The following is a 14,703-nucleotide window of genomic DNA, read 5'->3' as shown; positions in this document are numbered from 1 at the left end:
GTTAATGTAATAGTGCTGGTGGATGTTAAACTATACTGATTATTTGAAGTCAAGCTTCAGGTCTTATGGACTGAGGACCCCATCAGGACTTAATAAGAACTACAATGGTACTTTAAAGTTATATTTTCCATGTTTTACATATTAAAAGGCTTGACCCAAACAGTTTTTTTTTCTTCCATCTTAAAGCAGGAAACACCGGGTCATGCTCTCCCTGGAAAGAACGATAGAAGGATGGAAGAGGACCACCCACTCAGTATGACTCAATGCAGAAATGTATGTAACTGACTCACACATTCCACTTTCACTGAATCTATAAAAGTGTGTGTGTCTGTGTGTGTTGGGGGTGTTGGAGACACAAACAGCAGGGGAACAATTTAGGAGTGTCCAACACTTTAATATGTAAAATGGCATGGGGAACAACACATTAGTTTATTAACTAAAATAGCCTACAGAACACAACAAATGTAAAACATATTACAGTTAAACAACTATACATCAGCCAATGTACACAATATGAAACACATATATACACTCTTTTAATATATTATTATATAAAGATTTGTTTTTTTCCCCCCCTTAACTTTTAGAACTGGAAGCCAAACAGCTTGAAGAGGGAGTGTTTCACAGAATGACCAAATACCTCACGTGTATATACTGTACAGTGGATAGGTAGTTTTTACATATAGTTGTTGGAGCTTGTGTATTTTGCATGCCACATTGTGAAATAACATTTAAATACACAAAACATGCTGTTGATACTGTTACTGTAAGTGCTGTTGATATGACTGGAGACACTGCATGGCGGAGTGTGCACAGTGACAAAGATGGGGTGAAATGTTTATATTTACAAAAACAAAGAGCTTATAAAAAAAACAAAAAAAAAACAGGATGTTGTCTTGTGTGAATCCAATTAAGCATGTTGCAAGCATTTATAACAGTCCCGGATTCCAAGTTGGTTGTCTTGTCTTGTCACTCTTTCCTCAAGCTGGCGATGCTTCCACCTGTCTTTTCCATATAACGTGTTACATACATATAGATATATAGAGATTTTTTTTTTTTTTTACAAAAGCAGCACAATGAGGAGTAGGATTGTGAGAACAGAAGCTGGGCCGTTGACTGCTACCGTCTGTGACGCCCCTCGATTGTATAGACGCGGACTCCTCGGCGAGTTCTGCTTGAGTTTGCTGGGCGGCAGCGCTTTTAAATCCTCCAGGGCGCCGTATGCCGCCATGGAGAACTCGGGGTCTCCCGTGGTCAGCAAGTCAAACACGCAGGACTGGAAGTAAACGTCCTCCACCTGCAGAGTCTCTCGACACTTAGCCGTGGCTCTCTCCACCGTGTAGACCTGGTGAGGCGGCCGCAACGGACCCAGCTCAGTGGCGGCGCCGGGCTGCCGGTGCTGCTGGCTTTGGCGGCCCAGCGTGTGTTCTTTGATGAGCTCGTTGCGCGGGCAGCCGTGCAGGCAGAGCTGCAGGCCGCCATTGTCCTCGGAAAAGTCCAGCGTGTCCTCGGGCATGCGGATGGCGAAGGTCAGGTAGCTTCCCACACGCCGCACGATGATGGACGTGCCGATGTAGCGCGCTTGGATCTTCACCTGACGGCCCGCTCCGGAGCCGCCGCGCTCCGTGATGGTCAGGCTGCCGCTCTCGCCGCCGCTGCGAGTGCCGTCCTGAAAGGCCAACGGCAGGTCATCCGTGGTGGCCTGGTACACTTTCTGGTCCGTGCAGCCGTGGTATGACTTGAAGATGACCGTGATCTGGAAACAGTAAGAAAGACAAACATTAATCACTAGCGCTGCAATGATTCATCGAATAACTCGAAAAAATCCATTAGGAAAAAAAAAAATCTCTACCTCGGAGCATTACGGGTCATCAGGAGGAAAGACTCCGTAAGAGACACAGAATGCTTAAAGTTTAGGATCATTTCACAAAGATTGCGACGAAGATGTTGTGCAATATGAACCACAACCGCACATCAACAAAAAATAACGTACAAATGTTATCTCATTTAATATGGCCTATTATAATCATATTGTCAAGCGGTCAGGGATAAACATAAAATGACCCCAACTCAAGGCAAGTCACGCAGACTTAACCTGTTAGCCAGTTAACAGCCAGCCAACTATACACTCTCATTCGCTGACACCCAAATCACTCACAGGCAAGGCCCTGCCTTTTCAAACCACACTCAAAGTTACAGATACTACAGTAGAAATTCAGGATGGCAACCCAAAGTAGACAAAAATACATGCACCTCACATGCAAGTTATTGTGTTTTAACAAGGAAAAATCTATTTTTATCCCACTACTCTATTAATCGTTAAGTAGACTATTCAGAAAACCTCAAGCCTGCAGGAGCATTTGAAGCGGGCCACCTTGTAATTCTGAAAACAAGCCATAAATGGTTCAAATCCTCAAAAACCAAAACTTTGCCTACACTGAAAAAAAAAAGGTCTCAAAAGGAAAAATGAATATATAAAACAATTTCAGCAAAATAATCTTCCGATAGAACAGGAACATTTGACTTGGCAAACTTAAAACAACTAAAGATAAGGCAGCTAGCCTCCAAACATATCACAGACAGTCTAAAAACTTTTAAGATTTCTTATTTTAAGATAAACTTACTCATAAATCCAGTTAAAATCTCAATAACAAGTTATAGTAAATAGTAGTATAGTTATAGTTACGATTTTTCTGGGTTTTTTTAACCACGATGCTCTGGTAAGAAAAAATTGCTTGGCAGCCAAAGAAACGTATTTTACCTTCATTTTAGATATTTAATATTGGTGGGATTTTTTTTTTTTCAGACATACAGGCACTAATATTTTGTACGTCTCGGGGAGCCAATCCAGAGTATAGTTTGTGCACATTTTCATCAGAATGCATGTGTTTATAAAATTGTTGTGAGTTTACAGCATGTGGACGCCCCACAAAAGTTGATTTAGGAGCCAGATGGTTTCAATAGACTCTTCAAACCTCTGTGCTCTGGCCTCAAATTAAACTTCAGAGTAATAGCACCCAAAACACTCAAATTAGATATTTATTTGCTTGTTGCATCAAGAATTTCAAATAGCCTTAGACGGACTGATGACCCTTAGAGGAAAAGCAGTTGCCCACCTTTGTCCGAAATGAATCAAATGCAGGACCACGACGACCACATGGTGGCAGCAGAGAACCAAACATGTAAATCCCATTGGCTTCTTTTCCTGGCTGAAATCATCTTTGGCCAACCCACCATCCATTTGGCCCCAACTTTTAACAACAACAATGACCAGCATGTTATATGAGCCACTATCTTTTCTTTTCTTTTCCCCCCAGTCAGACTGTAGTGCCCGCATTTGCACTAGCGGTGACAGTGATTTGTATTCCAGCTGAGCTATGAAAACGAAATAAACAAATCAGTAGCTCCCGAAGCGGCCGCTCCTTTTAAAGTACCTGACAAAGCTCCTGCCTCTGTTACGTTTACACTTTGGGAAGGGATACTGTACAATGATGGATGATTTCCTGTCTCAAGTCTGGCAAGTTGAAACCAACTCAGAGAGCGCTATGGTGGCGATGCGGGTACTGACAGAGAAACGCCTCCACTCACTTTCAGGTTCGCATAAGGTTTAGAAAAACACACACACAAACGAGAGCAATACTTTAATCTATCTGTTGCCATTTTATTATAACAAAAAGAAGGACCTTATACAAAAAAAACAAATTTCCCGAGATGTTTGTTTAGGCTGGTTTTAAAAGTACACTTTGTAAATTTCATAGCAATTACCCTGTTTTAGTTGTGCCTTTGTTTGAGGTCAGGGTTTGTCACACCATGGCCCAAAATGGGTTAGGTCGTGTTGTTTGGTTTCCAAAAGTCTTCAAGCAGGCACGCCATTAATTTTGTTGTAATAAATTCCCACGTATCCTTTTTCATGACTTCATGTGCGGTACATCTCCACGTTATGGCAATGCTTGGTGTATTTGAGTAAGTTTGGGTCAGCTAAAAAGTTTTGTCAGACTCTTGTGTGCCAACCTAGTGCTACTTCTTTCAGCAATTAAAACATGAAAGACACTCCTTTCCAATTATTCTTCTATTTTTCCACATCGTTCCATATTTACACAAAAAGTGCCAGGCTAATTACTTGACCAGAGGGGTGACAAAAACATTCCAGATTGCAGCGGTGGAGAATGTTTGAGTGAGCGTTAATCACTACCATATGACCACCCATGTGTTAAAGGTAGAGCGCTCAAGCATGTCAGTGATTCAATGCCGGTGAAGGACTCTCCCTCCTCTCCCCCCATTTCTTTCTTTCTTTCTTTCTTTCTTCCCCCTCATAGATCTGAGGCCGCTCCGAGACGGCAGGAATGCCGGGGAGACTCGAGAGGCACCGTGGAATGACGATTAACTTCACATGTTTTGGTGCTTTATGGTGAGGCTTGAGCTAGCACGCTAATGTTCCACATGCTAGGAACGATTTTGGATCAAGGTAGCTGCTCAAAGGTCGACTAACTATTGGGATATCTGTGTTTTATTCTTTTCTTTTTTTTGCTTCAATGCTAAGTGAGAATCTCTCAATGTTTTGAATTTCTGTTTGCTTGTTCAGTGTCAAACTGAGCCGCCTGGAACAGCCATGCTAGTTCTCATGGGTGTAGCCTTTAGCACATTGTACTTCTTTAGACCGCAAACTAATTGAGTGTAAATAAAACCATTATATATTAATATAAACCCTTCTATTATCCGCTGCTGTTGTGCTCAGGGCAAAGAACTGTCTCGTATAAAAGTATTGCATTGGTGCCATCTTGATGCCAAGTAACTATGTTGAAGTGAGGTGTAGCACTACATGTAGTGCTTTGCTGCCGTTTTGTGGCATTTATAGGCATTTATAAATCTTTTTTGAGTCAATTACTCACAGATTTTCGCTATTCGTGGCAAGGCTCAGTCCCGCACTCTTTTATTTACCTCAACTGCCTCAAAATAATAACTCAGCAATCATTTTGAGTGATAGTTATGCCCATTCCGAGTTGCGATCATAGCACACTGGCTATCATTACCTTGCTAGTTGCAGTAGCGCTGGAGCCAAGGACGACGGGTACGTTGGTCACCTGCACGGACAGGAAGCGATTGTCGATCAGAGGCCACGCCCCTTCCACCTTGCAGGTCTGAAACTCATCCCGGAAAGTCCGTAGATGCGGGTCTCCGAATAATCCACAGTGGGCATACTTCTTCTGCTGGCCGCCCGAACCGGCGGCGAGAACCCGGTTTTCGTAGTTGCACAGCTCCGACACGGCCGGCCGGGACGTGCTGGGGACCTTGGCGGAGGACGTGGGTCCGTCGCTGGAGCAGTTGTGCTGAGAGAATAGCTCCTTGATGCGGAAGACGGCCGAGTGGTAGACCAGGTCACCGCGGCAGCTCCGGGCCTGCCGTCGGGTGCACAGGGCGTAGGCCCGCAGCGCGATGCAGTAGTCCACGTCGGTCGGCGCGTCCTCCTGCAGGCCATTTGAAGGTGAGGTAGACGCCACGTACTCAGCATTGCAGCGCTGGATGCGACACTGCTGACAGTAGGCTGCAAAACAAAAGCAGGGCCATGAGCATTGAAGAGATAACTAAGATATCTGGAATCTTGCGCCTCTGCCAAGGCCAAACAATCCTAATTGGGCTTAGCACCAACTCCTCCATATGCACGACTTTTATTCAAATTAGGAAAATTGGCTGCGTTTACTCTCTCTACTATATTTAATTAAAATAATAGATTATAATTATTGTTTTCAAAGCCATGGTGCAATCTTTGTGAATTTTCTGAATTCCTTTTTTTTTTTTTTTTTTTTTTAAATACGGCTGCAACTAACAATTTTAGTCATCAAATAATTTGTAATTCTTTTTTTTTGATTAATTGAAAATTCTGATTTTGAAAAACATTTTAAAATGTCCATCCTTTTATTTAAAAATAGGATATTATTTCAAATTGATAGTGCAGAAAATACACAAATTAATAATAAATATGTATTATAAAGCATTATGATTCATTTACTGGTTTGGTCTGTAAAAACCCCTTGGGCAAAAATGTAGAAAATAGTTTTACAAAGTAAAAACACATGCTCGCAAATGTCTTATTTTGATTAAACACAAAGATAATCAGTCAACTTTCATGTCGAACTACAGAAATTTGAGAATATTTATTGTTGAGGGGCTGACTTACAGATGATTTGGATCATTTTAATTCAAACAAGGTCTCTGAAACGATAAATCAATTGTCAAAACAGTTATCGAATGAATCCACTTCTGAAAATAATGGTGCTGTAGTGAAGCTTTCCAGAGCCTACATAATCATCCAAATCTTAATAATTAATTAAACGATTATCATGCCCGTGCCTAATCAATGCAATATTTACTCAGAAGTTAACAATTTCACCCAAAAAATGTACAAAATTAATTCTTCCTTGGCCCATGCACCTCCACTCTAACTTACTAAAAAGCACTAAACTGAAAACGATCCCAAACTTTGAGTCAGGACTCAAGACCCAATATCTTTTCCCAGAATCGACAGAATTCATGGATTGTTAGGCCCACCTGATCAGTTCATTGCACCTGGCGCCCACAGTGAAAAGTGTCCACTATCACCATCTAGCCATTAAAACATGAGGTTACGAGTTTCCAAATGTTCCCTCTTCAAACGAGCCCTCCCAGAAATAGCAAGCAGACTCCACAGCTAGAAGGAAACCAACCTGTGTTGGTTAGCCTGAGGGTGTTGAACGTGGTGTGGCTGCTACTGAGGTATTTGAGGTCCATTAAACTACTCGGCATGGCACACCAGGTCTGGGCGTATGGTGGGCAGATAACACGAGGGATATCACTCAGGGCCATGCTGTTTGGGAACTTGCAGTCTTAAAACTGGAGTATTTCAGAAAAAAATATCGATCTATCTTATCGGAGTGAGAGCCCAAAAAGTGATAGTAGTTGATAGTAGGGATGGTGATTTGAAAAAAAAAAAACTTTTAAAGAAAATTAACAATCTAACTTTTTTTTTCTTCCAAGGAATCATAAATGCTGCCCAGAGGTCCGTTGCTTAATATTTTCTTAGCTGGCGTCATGGTCATCTTTAGACAGCAAACCATGGTGAAAGTGAATCAACAGCACCTCTGCTGGTTGCAGTCTAGTAGTTAACAGCATTCAGTCTTTGTCAAGACATGATTAATCAACTCTAAACAAATTGACCAATTATTAAAGATTAATTCATTGATTATCATGCCCTTGCCTGATTCATGCATTAGTAACTAAGAAATTAACAATCTCCCAATGTTTACAAAATTGATTTCCCCTTGGCCCATGCACCTCCACTCCAACTTATTTTAAAAACCCACATTGAAAAATACACAAAATATACTACTAGCCTTGTAAATGCTGCAGGTTATTTTTATGATCACATATGAGGCACTTCATTTCTTGTTTCATATCCATTGTGTTGATTTGCTGTTTACAGTAATAATTAATGGTTTGGCAATGCTAAAAAAAAAAAATGTTTGGGAAATCCTGACAGAGGTAATCAAGGAAAACGTACCATGTCAAAAGTTTCCGCCCAAGCTCACATCTTGGACAAGACATTATCAACCCTGTCCATGGGAATTTTTCACACAACCAGCTCTTCCCTTTCACAGAAGTGTGACTCTGCGTGAGTGGGGGCTGGGGGGGTGACAGATGATTAATGCACGTCACTGCCGCGGCACTTCGACACTAGCCCTGATAAAACAGAGATGCGGTGAAGGAGGTCAAGCTGGAGGCATTCAACATCCCTCCTCGGAATTCCAACCGGCCTCGGCTGCCTCATATCGGGGTCAGCAGAGTCTGCCCTGATTGACACCATCTGACAATCATCGCCATGAGAAACCATCAGCTATGGTTCATCTCCCAAAATGATCCCACAAGCTTTATCTGGGACAATAAGTGTTACAACCAGGAAGGGTCTGCTTGCATTTATTTGACAGTCATAAGATATGGAGATGAGTTGTTTTAAAAGCAGATGGTTAGCACCTAATATTGTCATTATGTGGTCACAATGTGGCTTGGAATAACCACAAAGAGATTATCATGATCACTGATTAAATCAGTCATTAAAAATGAATGTGTCAAGATCGATTGCTGATTGGTCATACTTGGCAGCAATGGAAGCAAAATGACGTGCTCCTCTTGGCTGCAACCAGCAGAGACTGTTTATTCAATCTCAGCCTGTTTGCTGTATAAGGGAGGCAAGGATGACGTCACCTGAGAAGTTGAGCTGCATCCACACACCTCGACTGAGGCAAAACTTTCCTGATCAATATGCGTATGTCAAAACATCATACAATATGCACATATATCCATACATTTTCTATGGCTGAACCCACAGGGTCTTGACCAAAGTCAGGAGAGTGTACCAATACTACACCACTAGTGACCAAATATATACCGTAACAAAAAGTAACAATTTAACAAGTTCTCTAGGAACTTTAGACAAATACACATGCTTAAATGATTCACACAACTTTTCCACAGACTTTAATGCATCGTTCTATACAATGTTTAACTTTTACTCGTTCAAGCAAGGGAAAACAAAAAAAATTCTACTATGATCCATATCAACCGATGGAACCAAACAAACGTTGTTTTTTGTGTGTCCCACCTAGAGGAATATTTTCCCAATACAAAGTATTTAATGCGAACTTTTCACGTTCTCAAACAACAACAAAACAAAAGTATAAAGTAAAGCTATGAGGGGAAAAAAACTGAAGACATACATCTTTATCCCACCGAGACACGGCTTTGTGGTTAGGTAGCGGTTTGGTTTCTCGGGTCGTGCCAAATAGCTTAACACTGGACACCTCCTCCACTCATGGTAGCTAATAAAGTTAATAACTCGAGCACCAAAATACCGTCGGCGCGACTTGCTTCGACGACAAGGTGGGTATACGCGTTCCACTCGGAACTTGTGACGAAAACACACATTTTGTGTCACACTTCTGTCACACGCCTCGCATTTGCTGCCCCCAAAACGTCAAACTTTTAGTGTGTTTTTCTCCTACTGCTTGTTGGACGCTCGTGAGCGACCCTAGCTAGCAGCTAACATCATCCCCCCCACCCCCACCCCATCCCCCTAAAAAACTTCGCTAAATTGAGTTTAATGTTAAACGGCGGCATTAATCCCACGGTAAGTGGTTTTAAAATGTGGTGTTCTTTATTGTAGAGACTTTCCGATCAAGTGTTGTCTGAAAGGGGAGGAAAAGTTAACTGACGCTGCTTGGTTAGCAAAATGAGGGGCAGGGGTACTTTGTCCCCGCGGTGGGCTCAACAACTTTTTCCCCCCACGATTGTTTAACGCTAATAATTAAAGTAGTTGCACGTCAGGGAATCGTGACTAAGTTACAGATAAGCACAATAACGCAAGGAAACATTGCAAACTTTTTTTTTGCACCTCCCGGTCCAGTTGAGTGTAGCGGAGCGCCGCGGCTCGGCACGCCGAGCTGGGAGTGGAGCAGCACGGATTTGGCCGGCCGGCTCGCGCGCACCACTTACCTGGTGGATAGAGCAGCGAAATGACAACCATCGTCAGCGTTACACAGTCCCAAAGCTGCAGCTTAGCCGTGATCTGAGGTCCGCTTCTCCCCATGCCAATCCATTCAGTTAGAATGGAGTTGCTCGACTGCTTCTCATCGACGCTGCGGCTGCGGGGGGAAACCAGAGCAAAATTCGTCTCCCTCACCAAGCGCTGTCATTCAAAAGGGGCCCCTGTCTTCAGGGCGGTTCTATGGGGAGGGGTTTCGAGTGGAGACTGGGGGCCCCGAGCTGATTGCTGGCCAATGGAGGACTTCCCCCCCCCCCTTTTTTTTTTAACTGACCACTTCATATTTACATGCAGCGGCAATTTACTTGGGGGGTGAGGACATTGCAAAAGTGCTTCATGGTGTGAGATGGTAATTGGAGAATCAGTTTGCTGAGCAGAGTTGGGCAGAGTAGCCCAAAATTGTACTCAAGAAATTGTACTCAAGAGTACGGTGGCTTTGCAATAATAGGACTCAAGTAAAAGTATAAAGTAATCCTCCAAATAATTACTTATGTAAGGCGAAGCAAGGCAGTTTTATTTATATGGAACGTTTTATGAACAAGGCAATGTGCTTCACAACACCAAAAGCACGTTTTATGATTTTGTTTCACCTAATTTTTGACTATATTCTGCAGCAGTACAACTTCTTCCTCAATGACTTTCCTCTTGTAACATTTTTCACATTAAACTTAGACATAGTCAAAGCTTAATACATTTTTTCTGTCAGTGGGACCCTAAACTGTTATAATAGTTATAAAAAAGCGCAATCTTTTTTTTGATGTCTAAATAACACAAGTATGATCACACTGAACTGACGCAGGCATTTTAGGTTGACTACGTTAAACTTCAGACTTTAATTACGAGGCATTTTTGGCATCTGTCCTCTTCGACACCCCCTCCCTCCTCCCGAAGACAAATGTTGGTGTGTTTTCAGCATCAGGCCGGAAGGCTGTCACCTGTTGTTTTCTTACCCCTGAAGGTACTTCGGTGACACAGTTGTGGGTGTAAACTAACACATCATATCTAACTCGGCTTCCTTAAAGCGACATGTTATGGTATGGAAATATGACTTGCTTAATTGCTGGTGTGATAAGGTTGAGATTGAAGGACAACCATTGCGTACTCAGAGTGATTTTCCCCCTTTTATCAAAATTGGCTGACCGGTAATTGGTTAGTTGGTTTATCACTATATAGGGTTGCTTTTCTTTCAAACATGGATGCTATCTGTTATTGTGGCTTAAGGGAAACAGTAAAATACGCCAGTAGATGATTTTCTCACTGCAGATCTCTAAACACCATTGGTTTTTCCATGACTTTTCCAGCGAGCGACTTGTATGTTACTCTTTCCCTTTTGTGGCCAACTTTCCACTTCTCTCTCTCACTCTTTCTCTCACTCCTTCAACGACACTTCGTCTTTCATTTGCACAGCTGCTGTGAGGCCAGACCATCTGCAAAGACACGGCCACTCAAGCCTTCAGCCCTCACCTGGGACGTGCTGTGGGCTATTTGAGCCATGCGAAGCAAGAATTTTAATGCGCCCGACCATTACCTTATTAAATGTTGGCCGTATGAAAAACCCAACAGTTGTATAATTGTTTTTATTTTTTTTTCTCGAATTGGATTAAAAGTTAATGTGTTGTTTTGGTGCAGCTGGAACATTTGGGCATGCTGACTTTATGAGAAAGAGAAGAAGTGAACCCAGACAGTTGCTGGATCACTGCGTCTTCTGTACACATGCCGGCCCCTCCGGCCGCACAATTGTGTGATTCAGGTGGCCTGTCAGCCTTGTGAAAGGTCTTGACGGGCCCATGTTGATGTGGGGCTGATATATAGAGTGGAGGGGGAAAACGAAGACAGCTCAACCCAAGTGGAACATTCGGATTGTTCGGAGCTACAAGGAGCCCTGTCACACTGGACCCAGTGTGCCAAGTTTATTCCCTGGAGAGCTCGGCTTTACTCTGTTTGTTCAGCTAATTTCAGGGGCTAGCTCTGTTGATGGGCTGAATGCTGACGTTTTAAATCCACCTAAATAACGTAGACTGAGAGTATTTTGACAATACAACCAAGTGTTGTTTTTTTTTCTTTACGATTTGTGAAGTTACATCAATATGGACCTGCAAAGATGACTGAAAATACTGTAATTTGCATGCCAGGCCAGTAGTTGGCGACATTACTATAACCTGGATGCACATCAGCTACTTGTTATTTAACTGAACCACATTCTGAACATCAAATTTTGGTTGAACATTCTTATTTTGTTCGGTCACTGAACACCTGACCTGCATGTTCTCCATTTTCAGTGTTTATTAAAAACAATAACAATGTCTTTTCCAGAGCTGGGCATTCCGCGTATATGACGAAACGCTCTGCCTATCCACCTAAGACGGACACCCATTTTGTAGGCGATAAACGATAGACAGGAAACTTAAAAAAAAATTAGTCTGGCTAAGCATAGTCGGAAGCCCATTTTTTCCCGTCGATGTAATTTACAGAATTAAAGCGTAGTTAACCAAACTACTGGTGCAAATGCTGTTTTCTTCCATTGGACAGTTTGGATGGGGACGTTTTGTATCTTTTGGCACCGTATTAATGAACTGTGGCGCATTTTCAAATGCAACTCTACTCACCTGCTACGCTGTTCGTCCTCCCGACCAGTTGACTGCATTTCCTAAAAGGATAGACCATAGTTTATTTCAGATAAAAAACAGGATACCCAATGTCACCGAGAGGTGCCTGTGAGACTTCCCGGTTTCACCCCCAAAAAAGTGGAGATTTTCCATTTAATGTTATTTTCATTGTATTAAGTCGATGTTATGCTGTTAGAAATGCATTTTGGTCAAGCTCCCACTTTTTGGCTAATGTTAGCATACAACATCCAACATTTTTGCCTTATGTAATGAGTAATGTTGATTCAACATGATTCCATTAACAAGCTATCGTCAGTTTACTGTCAAATATATTTAGAATTTCCGCAAGGTTTTTATATTAACTAATATTCCACTATGATAGACATACTGTAATTGACATCCAACAACACACATGATGAAAATTACAAAAGACAAGTGTAAATTTAATATTTACTCTGCAACTGTCCTGTTTCTGCCTCCATGAAAGAAAGACAAGACACAGGTCACTGAAAACGTCAGGGGGTTCTTAATGGACAGGGACAGCAATTTCAGGGACACCTGTTTAATATGATTTAGAAAATAGAATATACATGATCAAAAATACTCCTTTAATCAAATAATTTGTTGTGGACAATAAAACCATATTAAAATGATTTGTTATCATTTAACGACTTATTACACACCCGATAGTGAGCAGAGGAGTGTGTGAGACATGCCTAAATCACATATCGCCGCTGTCCCATGAAAAATACTTATATCCAATTTTTGAAAAATGTTTAATTTTCACACTAATGCAATGTCTGTAACGCGCAAACCCCGTTCCCGTAAAAATGAGAAAATTGAAAAAAAATGGACATAAGTGTTTTTCACATGACAGCGTCAATATGAAAAAATTTATTAGGTGTCTTTGTAAAGGTATGTGTGCAAATATTTGGATTGAGACCTCAGTTTCATTATTCAGCCACATTTTCATGATGACTGACTGAGTGATTCTGATGAAGAAACCAAATGCACGTTATTGTCATCTTGAACCAGGATATTGAAAAAAATAAAGCTCAGGTCACGATAGAGCAGCAAATATAAAGTTGTAAAGCAGAACATCCGCAACCTGGAGAGCTACTAATGAATGCGAGACTGATGATCAGTGAAGCAAACAGCTAATTGATCCAGGTGGACGGTAAGGATGACTTCAACACATGAAAGGAAGTCCTGGACTGCCTGTCAGACTTGATGTGAGGAGAAAGACCTCTTTCTTTTGCCATGTTAACTCATGAGCATATTTCATTGCAGGACTCAGAAAATAGCAATCGAAAGCAAAATGATATACTTTCAGGAATGAAGTTTATCACTTCTAGAGACGTATAAGCTCCTCAAATGGTTTCCTCTATGAGCGAAGTTTCAAAAACTAAAGCAATGCGTGCAAGCGAGAATGTCGAGTGAAGCGAGATGGAATGGGGGATGGGTGGAGGAATGGGTGGGTGGGGTGTAGGGGCGGGGGTGAAGGATTGGGTTTCCTCTGACTGTGTGTCTAGGCAGCTCCACATGTTCCTCATTACGGTCCTCACACTGTGGGACCAGTTCCACACTGGGATGCTTGTTTTTGTTATTAGGCCCAGTGTGCTGTGGTCTGGTGGACAGGGCCTGAAAAGTACGCCGGCTCGGAACTGTCACAACGTGCAACTGTGCTGACATTACGCACCCTATCTGCACCAGTGCCCTCTACACATAGCGGCTAACGTGTTTATTTACTCCATGGAGGGGGTGAGGCCTTTGTTTGTATACACGCATGGTGGAATAATAGTAAACAATATTGTTGGTACATTACAAGGCATACCAAGTCAAAGTTCAGTTTGAAACTAAATAGAAAGTGTCCCCAGAACACTTACTTGGGCACACAACATTTTGGAGTGACCACGTCACTGTATTTTATTGCGTCTTTTCCCAAATTTCTCATTTTCAGGCGGACTGTTTACTTGCCCGAATACAAGTAGAGGCTGCTGTTTTTGAGGAAATATTTTTTTTGTTATGATAAGATTTCTGCTCAATTGTACAACACTAACCTGTCCGCTCTTGCTGTGTGTTTACACAGCCGCTTAAATGTTCAACAATATTGTTTACCAGGAAATGCAATGTTTGCAAAGTGATAAAAATGGAAATTGTCGCAGGAAATTGTTGATCTGTCATGCTTCCGACGCTCTGCTCCATTTCTTGCTCGTCCAAAGCCGTCAACTCAGAAGCGTGTCACGTTTCTGCCGCGGGCCGACATCAGAGATCGCAATCACGTAGCAGCACGCGCCCTTCGCCACCTCAGCTACAACAGGACACACTTATTGAATTTTAAACAGGAAGAGTGACAAATTGGCCTGTTTTGTTTGTTTCCAAGAATCTCTCTCTGAAATGAAAAGGCGTAGAAAACAGCTGAGACCAGAAATGAGATAGCAGGTTCAGAAAGTGAGTGTGTGTCAGTCTGGTTCGGGTCTCTCGCCTGTCGAGGAGATCTGTTATCTCGGCAGAGATAAGGGCAAC

The 14,703-nt window shown here is 42.1% G+C and overlaps 1 protein-coding gene across 1 annotated transcript; it reads right to left on the bottom strand.

Moving 5' to 3' along the window:
- Positions 1-373: 373 nt before the first annotated feature.
- Positions 374-9,765, bottom strand: rgmd (RGM domain family, member D). The gene is made up of 3 exons (XM_086046221.1): positions 9,523-9,765; positions 5,031-5,542; positions 374-1,756 (listed from the first exon to the last, which is right to left on the bottom strand). Exons 1-3 carry the CDS (start codon positions 9,614-9,616, stop codon positions 1,061-1,063), a joined length of 1,302 nt encoding a protein of 433 aa, XP_085902347.1. The 5' UTR covers positions 9,617-9,765; the 3' UTR covers positions 374-1,060.
- Between the last annotated feature and the right edge of the window lie 4,938 nt (positions 9,766-14,703).

This window comes from Filicampus tigris, chromosome 12 (genome assembly GCF_054856515.1).
Source record: "Filicampus tigris isolate MCC_2025a chromosome 12, RoL_Ftig_1.0, whole genome shotgun sequence".
Classification (NCBI taxonomy): domain Eukaryota; kingdom Metazoa; phylum Chordata; class Actinopteri; order Syngnathiformes; family Syngnathidae; genus Filicampus; species Filicampus tigris.
This window is presented reverse-complemented; position numbering and strand designations above follow the sequence as displayed.